Consider the following 20,384-nt stretch of genomic DNA (forward strand, 5'->3'; position numbering starts at 1 on the left):
CAAGGACTGTGACAAACACTACATTGAACAAACAGGCAGAAAACTAGCCACCAGGATACATGAACACCAACTAGCCACAAAAAGACATGACTCTCTCTCACTAGTATCCTCACGTACGGATGAGGAAGGACACCACTTCAACTGAGACAATACATCCATCCTAGGACGAGCCTAAACTAAGACACGCACAAGAATTCCTAGAAGCATGGCATTCCAACCAGAACTTTATCAACAAACACAGAGTTAGACCGCATCTACCACCGAGAAAAGGAACAGGAATTGACTTCACCACAGGAAATAACATCACCAACCCAAAGAAACCCAAACATAAAAATAGAAAGCAGGAATTTTCAGCATTGCTTCGCGTGAGGTCCACTGAAGATGTTACCTAGTAAGGTAATAAAACGTCTAGAAATGAACCTTTCAGCTCAGCGAGCAAACCTCCATCCACTAACTGTATGAAAATGCTTTCTCAGATACCTGGGGAACTGCAGTAGACATTACTTCAACTGGAAAACACTAACATAGAATCTTTGTTCCTTATCTTTTATCCAATTTTGTATCCACATTTCTACTGTGTCTTTTATTCCATGATCTATAACTATTCTTAAGTGAATCAAAGGTCATCCAAGGTCTTTCCCCGATGAGCACAGAACCCAAAACCAGGCGATAAGTCTAAGTGTACCTTTAAGATTGAGGAGTAGGAATTTCTTCACCCAAAGAATGGAGAGTGTGAAATTCTCTGCAGCAGAAAGCATTTGAAGTCAAAACATGAAATTTTTTTCAAGGAGTTAGGTATAGTTCTTAGGGCTAAAGGAATCAAACAATTGGGGCAAAAGTACTAACAGGGCTGGATAATCAGTCACAATCATGGTGAATGGCAAAACGGGCTCAAATGGCCTTCGCCTAATTTCTGTGTTTCTGTTATGTGGTACTGTATCCAACACCTTTAGATTACTGAACTGGTGTAGGAGACAAGTTCAGATTTCCGAGACAATGGGAGCAGTTCTGGGGCAGGAAGGACCTGTACAACAGAGAGGAGCTGCATTTTAGCAGGACTGGAATTACAGTCAGCAGCACCTACAGAAGCAAATTAGAGGATCCTAATGCATGCAGTCAACAACACAGAGCAGGCGTTAAGAGGATCCCAAAACTGGCAGTTAGCTGTACTTAAGAGTAGGTGGTGAGAAGAGCCTGGAAGCTAGCAATCCGGAGTACCTACAGGAACAGATCCTGAGATAGGCATTCTGACAGGAATGTGACCACACAGGAAAACTCCATGGTTGTTGAATGGAAAAGGATCAGCAAGGCTGACCTGCATGAGATACAAAAAGGAGAGTAAATATCCTGGATTTGAAAAGACAAATCAGAGTGTCAACACAGGCAAGTCAAGTTGAAGGTCAGTGAACCTGAAATGTTACTGCTGCTTTCTTTCCATATATGTTGCCAGACCTGCTGAGGTTTTTCAGGATCTGCGATTTTTTTTTAAAAAGTTGATTGGTTGGAGTAACTCCTGTTAGAATTGAGGGTAAAGGCCTCAAATTGAGAAACCTGATTTTCCATAAAGTAAAAAACCTAGTGATGTAACTGATTATCCTTTATTAAATTTATTATTACTTAAATTAATCTCTCTTTTCACTGGTAGTAGGGGGATGGTACATAATTACAGAAGTAGGCCATTGAGCCCCTTAAACCCATGCAGTGAAATCATCAACAAATTTGGCAATCATACCTCCTGCCCCTTCATCTAAGTTATTTATATAAATAATAAACAGTCGAGGACTCAGCACCAATCCCATTGGCATATCTCTTGCTCTTCTGATCTTTTCACTCTGGTAAAGAGATAGGTGGGGCTTATGTATTATACACAGAACTGTGTAAATAACTAAAAATTGCAGCATACATATAAAATATACATTAAAAGAGTTTAATACATTTGTACAAAAAGCTTTTACATTAGGTTTTCATTATAAAGCTAACTCTCAGTAGCTCAATATGAAAATATGGTGTCATACATAAAGAACAAGTTCAGCAACTTTTATTAATTCATAATAATCCACCACTAGTTCTTGTATTAAATGGATAAGCAGTGGTTCACAATTTCAGACTTACTATAGACAAACCAAAAAAAAAGTCTTCACAATAAATGCTTTATACAATGTTTACATTGATCTTGAATAAATCATGCCATGATTCTGGTTGATTTTTCCAATTTCAAAAACAGATAATCAGCGGTTACATGTGGTAAACAAAAAACATAATTTTTGAAATACATTAACAAATTGTACAGTGCAATATCTATGGACAGTGTCTAACTGCAAATGGTTCCACACTTGATTGCGACAAAATATCAAAGCAACTAATTTAAAACAAAACTGCAGAGCACATATGACAGCATCGAATAACAAAACTCAAAATTGGTTAGAATTTTGACTTTAAGTATGCCAATGGAGTGATATTATTGAAACTGTACAGTATAAAAGTGGCAGTCATTTTTCTTAATATTAGCTCTCACAACAAAAAGTAGTTACTTGAAAGTACTAAAAACAATATACAGTTTTCAGTGTACTAGTTCAATAATTCATAATCACAATACCCAAGCAAGAAATAACTTAGAATGAGAGTACTGTACAATAGGGCTTTAAGCAGTTTCAGTACACGAAAAAACAATTACTTCACCGGGAAGAAATTTAAATGTGGTCACAGGTATATTCTCTCTATACATATATATATATATATTTCTATTACCATAAAAAATTATTCATTCAAAATGTAGTTCTTACATACTCAGACCAAAAGAAAACCAGTCATACAGTCTGCATGTGCCACTGCATGCATTTCTTTGAACAGTTAAACAGACTGTGTACATAGTAAAAAAATAAATAAAACACCACCAACAAGCCAAATAAGTTAAAGAATTGGGACAAGCTACATTATATAGACTGAGTAACAGCCTCTCAAGGAGTGGGTGCTAACAGAATGGAGATGCTGTTGGGTCGAAAGTTTTGAACATTTCTTTCAGTGGTTTTTTATCCTTTTTACTGTTCAAATCCTCTTCATCCACTTGGCTAGGAGGTCCAGAATGTTTACTTTGTCTCGGGTCACTATACTGTGGTCTGATTAAGCCAGCTAAAGCCTGGATTGGTAGATTATGTACTGCAGGTGCAGAAGTAGCTGATGCCTGGGATGCTTCAGGCTTTAATTGTGGTTTGTAATTGTCTGACTTTTCTGCAGCAGGATCACTTGCACCATCTGCAATACTACCTTCTTGCACCAATGAAGCTTTATATGTCATCGATGAGTCACAGAGAACATTTTCTGACTTTGCGGGATTTTTTGGTACAAGAGGTTTCTTTATTTGCTCACCTTCCTTACAGGAATCCGCTTGCGTAGTTAAAACCGACGTCACTAAGCTTTGAGAAGTCTGGGTTCGTGGATCATACAGACTGATGCCACTCAGCAATGTGCTAGGAGATCCAAGTCCCATACCACTTGAAGATAATTTGGGAGCATATGGAGGGAGTGTCTGATCCATCTTTACAGTGACACCTGACACTTGTGTAGAACCACTGTTTATTTTTGATAAGCGAGGATCTGCCCGTGCAACATGGGACTCTCTTAAAGTAGTATCTGTGCTACTGCTTTTCTGCAATCTAGGATTTGATGACTTTTGCAATCGTGGGTCCAATGGTCTTTCAGAAGAAACTCTTGAATCTGCATTCTTGTCTGTTTTCACTGCACTATTCTCCTTAGACCGCAAAGATAACCGTGGATCAATCTGACGAGGGTCACTTACAATACTCTGAGTTCTATTCAGACGTTGATTAGCTATTAATGGAGGGAGAGGCAAATTTATTGAAGACACTGGGTCTGGCTTTGGCAATGGCAGTGGAAGGAGATCCTCAGGAGTCCAAACAACAAGTTTTGCAAAGTGAGGTTTTGAAAGGGTGATGTCCATCTTAATGTGGCTGAATTGCTTCAGCTGACAGCGTGGATCCCTCAAGGTTACACTAGGTAATGTATCTAAAGGTATAATGGCTGGTTTTTCCCTCAGTTCTCGTTCTGTCTCTTCATCATCATCCAGTCCTTGCTGCTTAGTGTTTGAGGTGGGTTGAGAATCATGTTTAGGACTTTCACTAATAGAAAGGCCTGCATTGACATTCTCATGTACCTTCATCTTCCTGGGATCTCTTGCTAATCTAGGATCAGCAGAAACCACCTCTGAAGGCTTTTTGACTTCTCCAGTTGAACCTTGTCTCAAGTCGGCTCTTAATCGAAGATCTGAAGGTTTATTTTCAGCGAGTTTTTCTTTCACAAGTCTTGGGTCCATATATGTGTACGATGTCTGCTCAGTTACAGAAGACTGCAGGATTTTCATCGTTTCACTTTGTTTTTTAAGAGTTTTCAGTATTGACTTTACACTGCTACCATCTTCCTCTTCATCACTTGAATACCAATTCACAGTCTCATCTGAAAATAACAGAAGTTGAGTTAATTTTAAATACTGATTTTTAAAAAATCAACACTAGCGTAATCAACTGGTCTCAAACACCAAACAAATGTGACCAATTTTTCTCTTTTCAGTGTTTTGCACCACATACTGGAGGACAGTTTGTTCTCAAGGACTTTACCAATACTGCTTTAGATACAATCACTAGGAAATGGGAGCATGATACAAGCAGCAGGTGAGTATTCAGTTGTAAAATTAATCATAAGTTCCTGTGCTCTACCCGTTGAATCAAAATGAAGATCTCTATTAAAACGAGTTTACCAATTACAGTTGAATATGACTGTATAGTAAAGCAGTCACATAATTTAACATTAACAAAGTTATTAACACAAAAGGTGAGCAAGACCTAACTTTTCCTTTGGTTTACAAAAAGAAAATATGATAGATCCAATCTGTCACTAAAGGCAAACAATCGGTTTAGAAGATTGATTAAAGATAGAATACAGATATTACTGAACACTTTTAGAGAAGCAACAGAAGTTGTTACTGTAGGTAAGCAGTTCTGCTTCAATTTTCTAAGCAACTTCAAATACCCCACTATATAAAATGACCATATCACAAAACCCACTTGTGGTTTAAACGCAAATCCAAAGGATAAAATGCTGGATTGGATCATATTAACACTCATTGGAGTGTTAATAGATCATAGTCTAACTACATAAGTACCTTAAATTGAACACATTTCCGTAAACATTGCTTCCACTATCTCAATGTTTGTTCCTTACTTCGTTAACATTGTCATTCAATTTTACTAGTTCTTTGCTGTAGCTTGAAGCATTGACCACAATGTGGCACTATGAAGCAAGCTGTTGTAGTCTCATCCAAGGCCATCTTGTGTATTAAACAATTCACAAATACACAGGCCATTTGGTTGATCTGCATGCTCTGCTATTAGTTCTTCCATTCCTCCCTAAAGGCATTTCTGCAATTCACCTCCACAGCTTTATAGAGTCACACATTTCTCATTCCAAGCTCTTTCTGGGTGAGCAATTGTCCCCTCAATTACTAATTGAATTTATGAGCAACAGTCTTGCATTCATGGCTCTTTGCTTTGGTCGCTCCATGAGTGAAAACATCTTCCTGCATCTCCTTACGGTATAATGTTACAGTAAGGCAACTTAGGTCGGAAATTGTAATCATGGTACAAAAGGAACAATGGCAATGTGGATACAAAATTGGCTCGGCAATAGAAAACAGAACAATGATCAATGATTATTTTTCAAAGTAAAGTTTGTAGTAGAGTTCCCCAGAACTTTGCTGATGTTAAAGATCCTTGACTTTCTTGATATATATATTAATGATCTGGATCTTGGCATGCAGGGACAGTTTCAAAGTTTCCATATAACACAAAACTTGGAAGAATTGTGAATTGTGAGCAGGATAATATGAACTCCAAAAAGACACTGACTAGTTGATGAACTGGGTGAATAAGTAGTAGTTGAGGGTCAATGCAGACAAATAACATGATGCACTTTAATCAGAAAATCACAAACAACATAAAACAGGGGTATAGAACACAACATCAAGGACATGATCTTGAACTTGTACAAGACAGCTGTTAGACCTCAGCTGTAGCAGACTGTAGAGCTGTGGAACCACATTTTGGGAGAGAACGGAATTACTGGAGAGAGTGCAGAAGCAATTTACTAGACTGTTATGGCTATGAAGACAAATTGTAGAAGTTGAGATGGTTCTCCCTTGAGAGAGGGCTAAGAGGGGAACTGATTTGGGGTTTTCAAAGCAATAAGCAGGCTGGACAGATTAGAGACTGTGAAGCTGTTTTATCTTGTAAAAGAAACAATACAATGAGAGGGCATAAATTTAAAAGTGACATGCAAATGAAGCAAGTGTGGCGTGAGAAAAAAGCTCGCTCATACAGCAAGTTAGGATATGGAATGCATTACCTAGAAATGTTTTGTAGCAGGTAGAATTGGGGTTTTCAAGAGGGCTATGAATTTTTTTTGGATACTAATAGTGTGTAGGAATATGAGGAAAAGGCAGGAGATTGGACCCATACAAGAGAGTGGGTGCAGGCACAACAGGCTGACTGGCCTCTTTCTGCACTGTAATAATTCTGTGATAGGACCCAATCAGTGCCAGACTGCTTTATTTAACTTTGTTCCACCCTTCCCCATCTCAAAATATCATGGCAATTCTATTTTCCTCTTCCTTAAACGGTCCCATTAAGTGCAAAAATATTGGTGTGGCCAAGGTTCATACACAGTGGTGGTCCGTGCTTGCCCAACATACATGTATCAGAACATAGAAATCTATTGTTCTGGAATGATTAGAAATTATCTGTTAGTCATGAAGTCATACACCATGGAAATAGGCCCCCAGCTCATGATGTCTATGCTGACCAACAAACACCAAACTACACTAATCCCAGTTACCTGTACTTGATCCATTAGCCTACTATCACTTGGCATTTTAGGTGCTCACTCAAATGCTTTTTAAATGTTGCGAGAGTGCCTGCTTCCACTGTTTTTTCAGGCACCATATTCCATATTTCCATCACTCCATGGGGGAACAAATGTCTTATCAGATCTCCTCTAAACCACTTCTCACCTTAATATTCTGCCTTCTGGTCATGGACATGTCTATTATGGGAACAGGATTCCCACAATCTACTCTGTCCATGACTCTCATTTTGTGTACCGCAAACAAGATCCCCTTCAGACTCCTCCGCTCTAAGGAAAACAAGCCCAGCCTATCCAGTCTCTTCCCAGGAACATCTGGTGAACCTCCTCTGCACCTTTGTAATGTTAAGATTAAATAGGAATATCTCTGGACATTAATGCAATATTAAAGGGTTAATCTTTGCATGGGGATGATCATTCATTGTAATTCACACTTCATTCAGACAGTCAGTTGCTAATACTCTCCTACTATTGGCAAATTGAACTACCATTCAGTCTCTTTCATTCAGAAATGCTTTCTGGCCAAAGCTACGTTACACCTGCACCGTCTGGGGAATCAAAGTCAGAAAATTCTCTGCCTAACTATTCCTCAGGATTAGGGCACTGGCGTTTACATTACTGATGAGGATGATCTTATCCTGCCATTGTACCTGGGGTAACATGTGACTGTTGAGTAACTGGTGCTTGTCCTGAGCGGCATGTGACTGTGGGGAGTGGTCAGGATCTGTAAGCATGGCCAACTGACCTATAGAAAGGGGATGTGTTTTCTTTGTTCAGGGCCTCACTTTGACTCAACCTTGCATGCCCTGCAAAAGGGGTTAAAGGGGGCCACCTGGCTTGTGCAAGCTTTAATAAACTTTAACTGTTTGCAGAAGTTGCTGTGTGTGCAAACTGCATCTTGTGTGAAACCTTGGGAAAAGAACCTAAACCTCTCCAGTACAATTATGTCCTTCCGATAGCATGGCAAGCAGAACTGTACACAGTACTCCATCTGTGGCCTCACCAATGTTTTAAAAGGTTGTAAAAATACTTCCTTGTTTCTGTATTCTGCACCCCACCTAATGAAGGTAAGCATCCAGTATTGTTTCTTTGCCATCTCTACCTGTGTTTACTTGTTCAGGGATCTATGGACATCTACACTAAGATATCCCTTTATTCTTTCCCGAGGGAACAAACATTTAGACTGTAAGACATCGGAGCAGAAATTAGGCCATTCAGCTCCACCATTCAATCATGGCTGATAAGTTTCTCAACCCCATTTCCCTGCTTTCTCCCCATAACCCTTGATTCTCAAGAACCTATTTATCTCAGTCTTAAATATACTCAATGATCTGGCCTCCACAGCCTTCTGTGGCAATGAATTCCATAGATTCACCACTCTCTGGCTGAAGAAGTTTCTCCTCAGCTCCGTTCTAAAAGATCTTTCTTTTGCTCCAAGCTATGCCCTCAGGTCCTAATCAATCCCACCAATGGAAACATCTTCCCAAAATCTACTCTGTCCAGGCCATTCAGTATTCTGTATGTTTCAATTAAATCCGCCCATATCCTTCAAACTCCATTGAGTACAAACCCAGAGTCCTCAAACATTCCTCATACGTTAAGCTTTTCATTCCTGGGACCATTCTAGTGAACGTTCTCTGAACATACTCCAGGGCCAGTACATCCTTCCTGAGATATGGGGCCCAAACTGCACTCCAAGTGTGGTCTGACCAGAGCCTTATAGAGCCTCAGAAGTACATCCCTTGTTTTACATTCAAGTATTCTCAAAATAAATACCACCATTGAATTTACTTTCCTAACTGCTGACTCAACGTGCAAGTTTACCTTGATAGAATCCTGGACTAGATCTCCCAAGTCTCTTTGCACTTCAGAATTCTGAATTTTCTCCCCATTTAGAAAATAGTCCATGCCTCTATTCTTCCTCCCAAAGTGCATGACCTCACAATTTCCTGCACTGTACTCCATCTGCCACTTTTTTGCCCACTCTCCTATCCTGTTCAAATGGTTCTGCAGCGTCTCCACTTCCTCAATGCGATTTGTCTCTCTACCTATCTTTATGTTGCCTGCAAACTTAGCCAGAATGCCTCCAGTTCCTTCAATTAGATAGTTTCTAATGTATAATGAAAAGTTGTGGTTCCAACACTGAGCCTTGTGGAACACCACTTGTCACTGGCTGTCATCATCAGAAGGACTGTTTTATCCCCAGTCTGCTTTCTGCCAGACAGCTGAGCCTCAATCCATGCTAGCACCTTGCCTTTGACACCATGGGGCCTGAATTACTCAGTGGCCTCCTGTATAGCACCGTGTGTATATCCTTCCCATATTAAACCTTCCAAAAAAAAATCACCTCGTACTTATTGAATTAAATTCCATTTACCATTGCTCTGCCCAATTTAACAGTCGATCAACACCAGACTGTAGCCTGAAACCATTCGCACCATCAAAACCACCACCAACTTTCATGTCATCTGCAAACGTACAACTTATACTTTCTACATTCTCATCCAAGTCATTAACAAACAACAAGGGTCCCCGCACCAATCCCTGTGATAAACCACGAGTCACGGGCTTCCAATCACAAAAACAACCTTCTACCATCACCCTTTGACTCTATTTTCAAGCTAATTGTGGATCCGGTTTACCAGCTTGCCTTGTATCCTACAGACCCTTATCTTTTGGACCAGTTAAGGCCTTACTGAAATCCATTAAATCACATAAACTGCATGACCTCATCAATTATCTATGCTCACCTTTTAAAACAAAACTTAGTTAGACAGGATCTCCCCGTAACAAATTTGTGCTGACTATCCCTAACCAAACCCTGCCTTGGGCCAAAAGGTACTGATTAATCCTGTCCCTCAGAATTCTTTCCCAGTAATTTCTTCACCACTGATGTCAGAGTAACTCATCTGTAATTACTGCCCTCCTTCAACAAAGGAACCTCATCAGCTATCCTTAGGTCATCTGATTTTTCACTAATAGTGAGAAAAGTATTAAATATATCCATCATGGCCCCAGCAATCTCTGCCTTTGCCTCGCATAGTATTTTATGCCCGCTAAAATATCTTATTTCCTCTTTATTAATTTTAACGTATTCAAGAGCATCACCCTGCCTAGTGAAATCCCCAGCTATGATGTCCTTCCTCCCTGACAATAAAGATGAGAAATATTAATTTAAAACCTAATCCACATCCACTGGTTCCATGCACAAGTTGCCCCTTTGGCCTCTAAGAGGTTCCAATCTTTCCCTAGTAAGCTTATTATAATAGTCATAGAGTACATAGAGATGTACAGCATGGAAACAGACCCTTCAGTCCAACCCGTCCATGCCGACCAGATATCCCAACCCAATCTAGTCCCACCTGCCAGCGCCCGGCCCATATCCCTCCAAACCCTTCCTATTCATATACCCATCCAAATGCCTCTTAAATGGTGCAATTATACCAGCCTACACCACATCCTCTGGCAGCTCATTCCATACATGTACCACCCTCTGCGTGGAAAAGTTGCCCCTTAGGTCTCTTTTATACCTTTCACCTCTCACCCTAAACCTATGCCCTCTACTTCTGGACTCCCCGACCCCAAGGAAAAGACTTTGTCTATTTATCCTATCCATGCCCCTCATAATTTTGTAAACCTCTATATGGTCACCCCTCAGCCTCAGATACTCCAGGGAAAACAGCCACACCCTGTACAAGCCTCTCTCTGTAGCTCAGATCCACCAACCCTGGCAACATCCTTGTAAATTTTTTCTGAACCCTTTCAAGTTGCACATCTTTTCGATAGGAAGGAGACCAGAAATGCACGCAATATTCCAACAGTGTCCTAACCAATGACCTGTACAGCCGCAACATGACCTCCCAACTCCTGTACTCAATACTCTGACCAATAAAGGAAAGCATACCAAACTCCTCCTTCACTATGCTACATACCTGCGACTCCACTTTCAAGGAGCTATGAACCTGCACTCCAAGGTCTCTATGTTCACCAACACTCCCTAGGACCTTACCATTAAGTGTACAAGTCCTGCTAAGATTTGCTTTCCCAAATTACAACAGCACTTCGCATTTATCTAAATTAAACTCCATCTGCCACTTCTCAGCCCATTGGCCCATCTGGTCCAGATCCTGTTGTAATCTGAGGTAATCCTCTTCGCTGTCCACTACACCTCCAATTTTGGTGTCACCTGCAAACTTACTAACTGTGCCTCTTAGGCTCGCATCCAGATCATTTATATAAATGACAAAATGTAGAGGACCCAGCACCGATCCTTGTGGCACTCCACCGGTCACAGGCCTCCAATCTGAAAAACAACCCCCCACCACCACCCTCTGCTTTCTACCTTTGAGCCAGTTCTGTATCCCAAATGGCTAGTTCCCCCTGTATTCCATGAGATCTAACCTTGCTAATCAGTTTCCCATGGGGAACCTTGTCGAACGCCTTACTGAAGTCCATACAGATCACATCTACTGCTCTGCCTTCATCAATCCTCTTTGTTACTTTTTCAAAAAACTCAATCATGTTTCAAAGACATGATTTCCCACGCACAAAGCCCTATTGACTATCCCTAATCAATCCTTGCCTTTCTAAATACATGTACATCGTGTCCGTCAGGATTCCCTCAGCAATTTGCCCATCACCGAGGTCAGGCTCACTGGTCTATAATTCCCTGGTTTGTCTTTACCGCCCTTCTTAAACAGTGGCAGGTTTGCCAACTCCAGTCTTCCTGCACCTCACCTGTGACTATCAATGATACAAATATCTCAGCAAGAGGCCCAACCATCACTTCTCTAGCTTCCCACAGAGTTCTCAGGAACACCTGATCAGGTCGTGGGGATTTATCTACCTTTACCCGTTTCAAGACATCCAGCACTTCCTCCTCTGTAATCTGGACATTTTGCAAGATGTCACCATTCTTTTTCCTACACTCGATATCTTCCATATCCTTTTCCACAAGAAATACTGATGCAAAATATTCATTTAGTATCTCCCCCATTTTCTGTGGCTCCACACAATGGCCGCCTTGCTGATCCTTCAGGGGCCCTATTCTCTCCCTAGTTACCCTTTTGTCCTTAATGTATTTGTAAAAACCCTTTGCATTCTCCTTATTTCTATTTGCCAAAGCTATCTCATGTCCCCTTTTTGCCCTCCTGATTTCCCTCTTAAGTATACTTCTATTTCTTTTTTACTCTTCTAAGGAATCACTTGATCTATCCTGTCTATACCTTACATATGCTTCCTTCTTTTTCTTAACCAAACCCTCAATTTCTTTAGTCATCCTGCATTCCCTATAACTACCAGCCTTTCCTTTCACCCTGACAGAAATATACTTTCTCTGGATTCTTGTTATCTCATTTCTGAAGCCTTCCCATTTTCCAGCCGTCCCTTTATCTGTGAACATCTGCCTCCAATCAGCTTTCGAAAGTTCTTGCCTAATACCGTCAAAATTGACCTTTCTCCAATTTAGAACTTCAACTCTTAGATCTGGTCTATCCTTTTCCATCACTATTTTAAAACTAATAGAATTATGGTCGCTGGCCCCAAAGTGCTCCCGCACTGACACCTCAAGTTACCTGCCCTACCTTATTTCCCAAGAGTAAGTCAAGTTTTGCACCTTCTCACATACTGAATCAGAAAATTGTCCTGTACGCACTGAACAAATTCCTCTCCATCTAAACCTTTAACACTATGGCAGTCCCAGTCTATGTTTGGAAAGTTAAAATCCCATACCATAACCACCCTATTACTCTGAGAGATAGCGGAGATCTCCTTACAAGTTTGTTTCTCAATTTCCCTCTTACTATTAGAGGGTCTATAATACAATCCCAATAAGGTAGATCATCCTTTTCTTATTTCTCAGTTCCACCCAAATAACTTCCCTGGATATATTTCTGGGAATATCCTCCCTCAGCACAATTGTAATGCTATCCCTTATCAAAAATGCCACTCCCCCTCCTCTCTTGCCTCCCTTTCTATCCTTCCTGTAGCATTTCTGTCCTGGAACATTAAGCTGCCAGTCCTGCCCATCTCTGAGCCATGTTTCTGTAACTGCTATGATATCCCAGTCCCATGTTCCTAACCATACCCTGAGTTCATCTGCCTTCCCTGTTCGGCCCTTTACATTGAAATAAATGCAGTTTAATTTATTAGTCCTATCTTGTCCCTGCCTGCCCTGACTGTTTTGACTCACTTCTGTTCTCAACTATACCAGTCTCAGATTGATCTCTTTCCTTCTTTGGGTTGGTGATATCATTTCCAGTTCTTTTTCTCAGGGTGTGGTAGACGGGGTCTAACTCAATGTGTTTGTTGACAGAGTTCCAGTTGGAATGCCATGCTTCTAGGAATTCTCGTGCTGTCTCTGTTTGGCTTACAGGGAGCCACCACCACTCCCAAACCCCTCCCAAGCCAATCTCCCTAACCCTGCATTTACCATGGCTAATCCACTTAGCCAACACATGCCTAGACATTACAAGGCAATTATAAAATGGTCAATCCACCCAAGTGTGGACTGTGTGGAGCCCGCAGTGCTAACCACTGACCCACCCTGTACTCTCACTGTCCATATCTTCAGGTCAGAAAATAAAACTTGGTACAACTAAAAGAACAACCAATTTAGGAAATACAAGACAGTAAACAACATTTAGTCGCAAAACAATCAAATTAACAGCATTAAAGGCCAACCTTCATCTCGGTTCTGTAGCAGCTGTGACTGGTTGTTGTCTGATCCTCCGTCTTCTTGTTGCTTCTGCTTAATTCTTAGAAATAGAGCTTTTTGTTTGGCTGGGAGAAAGTCTGGAACACTAACAGTCGGCTTACGACCTGCTGAACTGCTGGCATCCGATTCAGTGTCACTATCTCTAGAATCATCTGTGCCCAAGTAAGACTGATGGTCTCTCTGTTCAGATGTCAAACTTGATACTCCATCTGCATATTTAAGACACAAAATAAAACAAACTTGCTCTTTAACCCAACAAGACATTAATGGTTACAAATTAGATGTAACAAGGAAATTGCGAAGCCATATCATTTTATTTCAATTTACATTTGTCTTGGCCTGGTACAGGTACAGAACCATTTCCTGTTATTTACCATTTCGTAATTGAACAGGATTAGGCCACTCAATACTGATCTAATACGCCAATGCCTTTTAACCATCCTATCCCCCATAACTCAATGTCACTGACTATCAGAAATCCATCAATCACTTAAATATACTCAAAAACTAAGCTGCCAAATCCTCCATGGTAGACAATTTACTAAGTTCACAAGCCTAAGTAAAAGACTTCCTCATCTATAGACTCTTCAATCAGGAGCAATATTTTACATGCAGCGTCCCTGTCTATTCCTTTCAGTATTCTTTAAGTTTCAACAAGATCACTTTTCACTCTTTGAAAATGCTGGAGAAAAGACTTTTCTCAACTGCCCCTCACAGGACAGTGCCACTATCCTGGGAATAAGTCTGGTGAACCTTAGTTGCACTCCCACTACAGCAACAGATCTTGCCTGAGACAAAGAGAGCAAAATTGCACCAAGTTCTCCAAGTGCAGTCTAACAAAGCTCTTGTATAATGGAAGCAAGACTTCACTACTCCTGTACTCAAATTCTCTTGCAATAAATACTAACATCCATTAGCCTTTCTAATAGCTTGCTGTATCTGAATGTTAGCCTTTAACAATTTATCAACAAGTTCATCCTCTCTACACATACTTTTTCCAAGCTCATTATTTTACAAATGCTCTGCACACTAGTTTCTCCTATCAAACTCACATTTATAAATCCATACTGATTATCCTTAATTAAATCATTATAGAATCATTAAATAGTACCTCTACAATGCAGGAAAAGGCCATTCAGTCAACTGATTATGCTCTGACCCTCTGAAGAACATCCCATCCAGATCTTGCCCCCACCTTATCCCCGCAATCGTGCACTTACCATGGCTAATCCACTTAACCTGCACATCTTTGGACCGTGGGAGGAAACTGGAGCACCTGGCAGAATCCCATGCAGACACCTGGAAAATGTGCAAACTCCCTACAGTCATCCAAGAGTGGAATCGAAACAGGGTCCCTGGTACTTTGAGGCAAAAATGCTAACCACTGTCCCACATGCCCATTTTCTTAATCCTTTAAAAAGGTTTCCAATATTTCCCTACTACTGATGTAAGGCTATCAAGGTCTACAGTTCCCTGCTTTCTCTATCTTCACTTCTTAAATAGTGGGATGATATTTGCTATCTTCTTATCCATGGAGATCATTCCAGAATCTGAAGAATTTTAGAAGATAATGACCAATGCATTGACTCCCTCTAAGAGATGTGTCAGACTGATGAGAGTTAAACTGCTTGCCTACTTGATTGGAATGTAAAATCCTAGTCAGGATTCCTAATTCACAACTTGGGAATTACAAGCAAGTAGTCTCTCTGGTTTGGTACAGCATTGTATGTCACAATGCACAAATATCCAATAAAACATCTTACTGCAATGCTGCAGCAATCTTGTATGCAGGTCAAATTAAGTACATTCCTACCAAAAAAAACCTTGGGCTCATCTGCTTCATGCTGTTTTTCTACCACTACTCCTCATCTAAATTTACCAGCATTGCCTTTTATTATTTTCTCTGACATAAAGCAGGCTTCATTCAACATTGTAGACCATTAATTCCACTCACTTGAAAGTATTTACTACATCAATGGATAATGGGAATGTTTCCCAACTGTATGGTGGGAACTGGATTAGTTTTAGTTGAAGAGTAATTTAAAAATGAAAATGCATATTTTGATGTTGAACACGTGCCTGAGCGTTAAATGTGACATACTGTTCCTTTAAACAACATCTTTAAACAAGTTGGTTTAATTGAGTGATAATCATACCATACCTCCCATATGGTTTTCTTGCTCCAAATTCTGCACTGCTTTCTGTGAGTAATAAGAGTTATAGAAGTCCACTGGATTTTGGATTTGCTGGAACGTGATGTCTTGCTGATATGAACCATCTTGTGGCATTTGTTGAGATGCATCAACTGTGAATTGTGGGTGTGCCTGATTTTGAGGGGGCAGCATCTGATGATCCATAGGCATGTTCACCATACCTCCCTGAAATCCCATCTGACCTGGAGATTCATTTGGGCCTGCATTCATTGGTGGACCTGGAAATCCTGGAGGTGGTGGTAAACCAGGATGCCCTGGAGGAACTGACGTTCCAGGCTGGCCTTGTAATACTTGTTGTCCAGGTAAGCCTGGAGGCATGCCTGGCCCAGGCAGACCATGTGGAACTGGCATACTATGTGGAGGACAAGGAGGACCAAAACCACCAGGAGGCTCTGAAGGTCCACTGGGTCCTGGAGGCATCATGTTTTGTTCTGGACCTGGACCTGCTCCAAACATCTGAGGCGGAGGTGGTAACTGGTTTTCTTCAAATGGTGGGTGCGGAGGTGACGGGGAGTCACAAAACTGTGGCCTGTCAAAAAGCAAATGATTAATGAAAAACAGATAGAAAGCCATCTCTTTTTCTGAATCAACCAGTGACACAATTTAATGTACCAGTTAATGTCCTTACTTCTCCACACCCTTCAAAACCAGCTCAATTATATTTTTCAAACACCATCATTATTCTAAGCAGAATTCAATCAAATCTACAATTAATGCCTCAAGATCTGTTCTGTGAAAGTTTCTGTTTTGTCCCAATTCCTTAGAGGTCATCACCTCCAGGTGAGTAAATCTTGCATTCCCAATCCTTAATTCTATTCTGTATCTGAGTGGTTGACCATGGTATCGTTTTTGACCACAGATGATCAAACTGTAAAAAGTATAAGCCCATGAATGAAAGCCTGTTTTCTGTATTATTGTAATAACTTCAGATTGAAATAGGAAAGCTATTCAATTTCCCACATATAAACCTCAATTATCCAAATATCGGATTATCCGAAGATGATCTCAAGGTCCCAATGGAAACATCAGGTCAAAGAACTCTTTCAACCCTGATTGCGTCTTCTGTTTACAGGTACAATGATTAAAAACGAACTCGGCTAATTGAAATGCTGCCGAGAACAGTCCTGGACAGTCCAAGCATAGTCTCTAAATGACTGACCTCCCGCCCTCTCTCTCCCCCACGCTTTCCCTGTAGTTCTACACGGGGGTGTACCCTAAACCCCACCCTTCCCCATTGTACCGGGGGGGGGGGGGGGTGGTTGGGAGGAGGACAGAGTGTCAGTTGGGGGTGGGAGCAGACGGGGTTGGAGTGGGCAGGGGCGGGTCTCACAAGCAGTGTGCTTTTGCCTAGTCTCCTGAACGGGGAGCAGACTCCCCAGAAAACTCCAAGTCTCAATTAACCGAATCATCAATTATCTGAACGAAATAGTGCCCGCCCATCTTGTTTGGATAATCAAGGTTCCTCTGTATATGTAGATTTCTTGTTTTCCTATAAAAGGAAAACAACTCCAACTCCAAACTGCTAATCCTAAGTGGCTTATCCATTAATACAACTGGCATTGACAGCATTTGTTGTTCTGAAGTAATGTACAACTTATTAAAATTTGTGAAATCTTTGTGGTCATTTAAGATAGCTTCGTAAAATCAAAGTGTCCACTTTGGAATAACACCTGCATGATTTTTTTTTCAAACATTTTCTGAACAAAACAATAGGTTAAGAGAACTGTAAAACACTCTGATGTTCTGGATTTTAAGAAAATGAATTTAAAATGTCCACAAATTTCAAATTACTATGATTTTACAATAGACCCCTCTCATATTTGTAGAAATCAATCGGAAAATTGGCATTTAACTTAAAACACTGATTCTTTATACAGAATATCAATACTTTCGACACCTTTACCCCAAAATGAAGACAAATAAGCCACCTAGAAAATAAGCTTAATATTTGTACTCCATTGTGCACGATACAAAATGAGTTTAGTCTGGGCTTATACACAGATGCAGACTTGACCTGTTGGCTCAAATGTAAACTGGACTGAGACTTGCTAGAATTTCACTTCAGTTAGGATAGCCTCAACTCTAGATCAGAAATAGGCTGCACCTAACCAAGCTCAGCACAAACTGAAATCTCTTTCCACTGAAAACAGCTGTGGGTGCAAATGGATCCATATTGAGTCTAAGTCAGATAATGTACATTCTAGAACTGGGAGTAATCAAGAAAACCATTGACATATGTATAAATAACTAGCAGTACAATATTATATATCTATTCAAATCAGAAAGGACTGTACAAGAGCAACATACAAATACTAGCTATTTTACTGAATTTACTTTGAATGGTATCCGTAATCCATCAAATTAATGTCCGATTACTGGCTTTTATTCAAATAGTACACAGGCAAATCAACATACCTTCGTCCCATCTTGTGAACAAAAACACTCGTTGGCTGTACAACAATATCAAATATAGAGGGAATCTTCCGCCCAGGTGAAGTTGGTTGCGGTTGGTTGTTAGGAGGACCCACTGGCATTGGACCAGGATAGTTTGGTGGTTGTGGAGGAGTCGGTAATAATCCAACCCCTGGAGGCGGCTTTGGAAGAGGAGCAATACCTTGTTTCCTAAGTTCTTCAACTTCAAGTTTATCATCGTCTTCATGATACACATACTCATAATCATATTCGCAATTATCAAAATCATTGGTACTGTTATGATCATTGTTATTGTCGTAATTTATATTTTCATTGTTCAGCACCTGATTAAAAAAAATGACAATTTGTGAAACAGACATGGGTTTAATAAAAAAAATTGCAAAATTTATGAAAGCAAACATTGTTATTCACAAAGTAAATGTTTTTGTACGGTCCAAGTTTACACTTTTAGTGAAAGCATTTATTCACTTAATCACTCGATAAAACTAACCCACAATATTTATACAAACAATTCACACCCAATTAACGATTAATTAATACCACCTCCCATTTACTCATGCCAATAGGTCTCGAATGTCATATTAGATGATAACAGGCACAAGTTTCAAAGTTTAGGACTTGAATTTATTTAAACCTTTGGCTAGGTTAAAGTAAAATACATCCACAACTGAACACACTATTTAACTGTTGGCAATACAAATGGAAAATTACCATTACTTGATAAGTTAATAATACTCTCAGGAAATATTTGAAATGGACACACAAAGAAAGAATCAATAGCATCAATTTTCGAAGGCAAAATAAACTTGTGATGTGATTACAAAGACACAAATCTAACTCTCAATCTTATTAAAAATGATAAAACAAAATTCATGTTTCTTTATGTCCAACATCTCCCTTAAGTGATGGTTCTTTAAAAATCTTAAAATAAGCTTCAGAACAACTCAAACAGAAGAAACAACACATCTGACTTTACAGTATACTAAATTCGCTCTGAGAACAATCTCGCTATTGACACTCACCACAAACTGTGGTTGGGCACTGAAATAGGAAATGACAAAGATCCTGATGTCAACTTTACATCACCAGCATTACACGTGTTAAGATTAGCTAATACAGTACAGATCAGCAAACAACCCTAGTTATATATGAGACATAATATGATGCATTTTACCCCACAGACTTCAATATAGCTATATATGATATAAATGTTTTAAATTGCATGCAGTTGTTGACAAACCTTGTCTAATAGCTCCCTTGTTTCTTCAGTAAGTGGAGCATGAGAGAATTTGCAGTTATCTCCTTGATAGCACTTTGCTCCTGTGTGGTAGAACTTGCATGGATATTCACGTATAAGTATATTAAGGAATGTAAATATTAAAAAATTTAAAAAGAACAAAGTAGTCCATGGGAAATAATGTTCAGAAAGTTCACAAAATATAAGGTGCATATGTATGTTTTCCCATTAACAATTATTTAATGATTAACATTGCGATATTACAATCTCCATGGAGAACTTCACCATTCAAAAAGACAAAATTTTACCAGAGAATTTTCCAATATTTACATAATTTTTTTTAAACTGTAGATTTCAAAACAAAGCAAACAGTACCGTGTTTATTAAATCTTAAGACAAACAATCCTGTTCAACTTCCTTATCACCTCAAAACAAAAAGCCCCTTTATGTTTTCATAGCATCCCTACAGTGTGGAAACAGGCCATTTGACCCAACAAGTCCACAATGACCCTCTGAAAAGTAACTCATCCAGACCCATTCCCGTACCCTATTACTCTACGTTTCCCCTAACTAATGCACCTAATGGCCAACTCACCTAACCTGCACATCTTTGTACACGTGGGAAGAATCCACACAGACACAGGGAGGATGTGCAAACTCCACACAGACACGGGGAGAATGTGCAAACTCCACAGTCGCCCAAGGTTGGAATCGAACCTGGGTCCCTGGTGAGGCAGCAGTGCTAACCACTGAGCTACCGTTCCACCATCTTTAAGAGATTCCTTTAGGGACCAACTGAAAGGTATATAGAGCTCCCCAGAAGAATTCATTGCTTTCACATCAGTGTTCCATCTTC

General features: G+C 40.0%; 1 protein-coding gene across 4 annotated transcripts in view; it reads right to left on the reverse strand.

The window, feature by feature from the left end:
- Positions 1–1,906: 1,906 nt before the first annotated feature.
- Positions 1,907–20,384, reverse strand: part of zc3h6 (zinc finger CCCH-type containing 6) — a 57,236-nt gene continuing 38,758 nt past the window's right edge. For all 4 annotated transcript variants that reach the window (XM_072551396.1, XM_072551395.1, XM_072551398.1 and 1 more), the window contains 5 exons: positions 19,532–19,641; positions 18,274–18,614; positions 15,807–16,387; positions 13,612–13,854; positions 1,907–4,470 (listed from right to left, as the gene is read on the reverse strand). In XM_072551396.1, coding sequence (XP_072407497.1) covers positions 2,972–4,470; positions 13,612–13,854; positions 15,807–16,387; positions 18,274–18,614; positions 19,532–19,641 — 2,774 coding nt within the window. In that variant the 3' untranslated portion in view covers positions 1,907–2,971. The remainder of the gene's footprint in view (positions 4,471–13,611; positions 13,855–15,806; positions 16,388–18,273; positions 18,615–19,531; positions 19,642–20,384) is intronic.

Source organism: Chiloscyllium punctatum, chromosome 3 (assembly GCF_047496795.1).
Source record: "Chiloscyllium punctatum isolate Juve2018m chromosome 3, sChiPun1.3, whole genome shotgun sequence".
NCBI classification, from domain to species: Eukaryota; Metazoa; Chordata; class Chondrichthyes; order Orectolobiformes; family Hemiscylliidae; genus Chiloscyllium; species Chiloscyllium punctatum.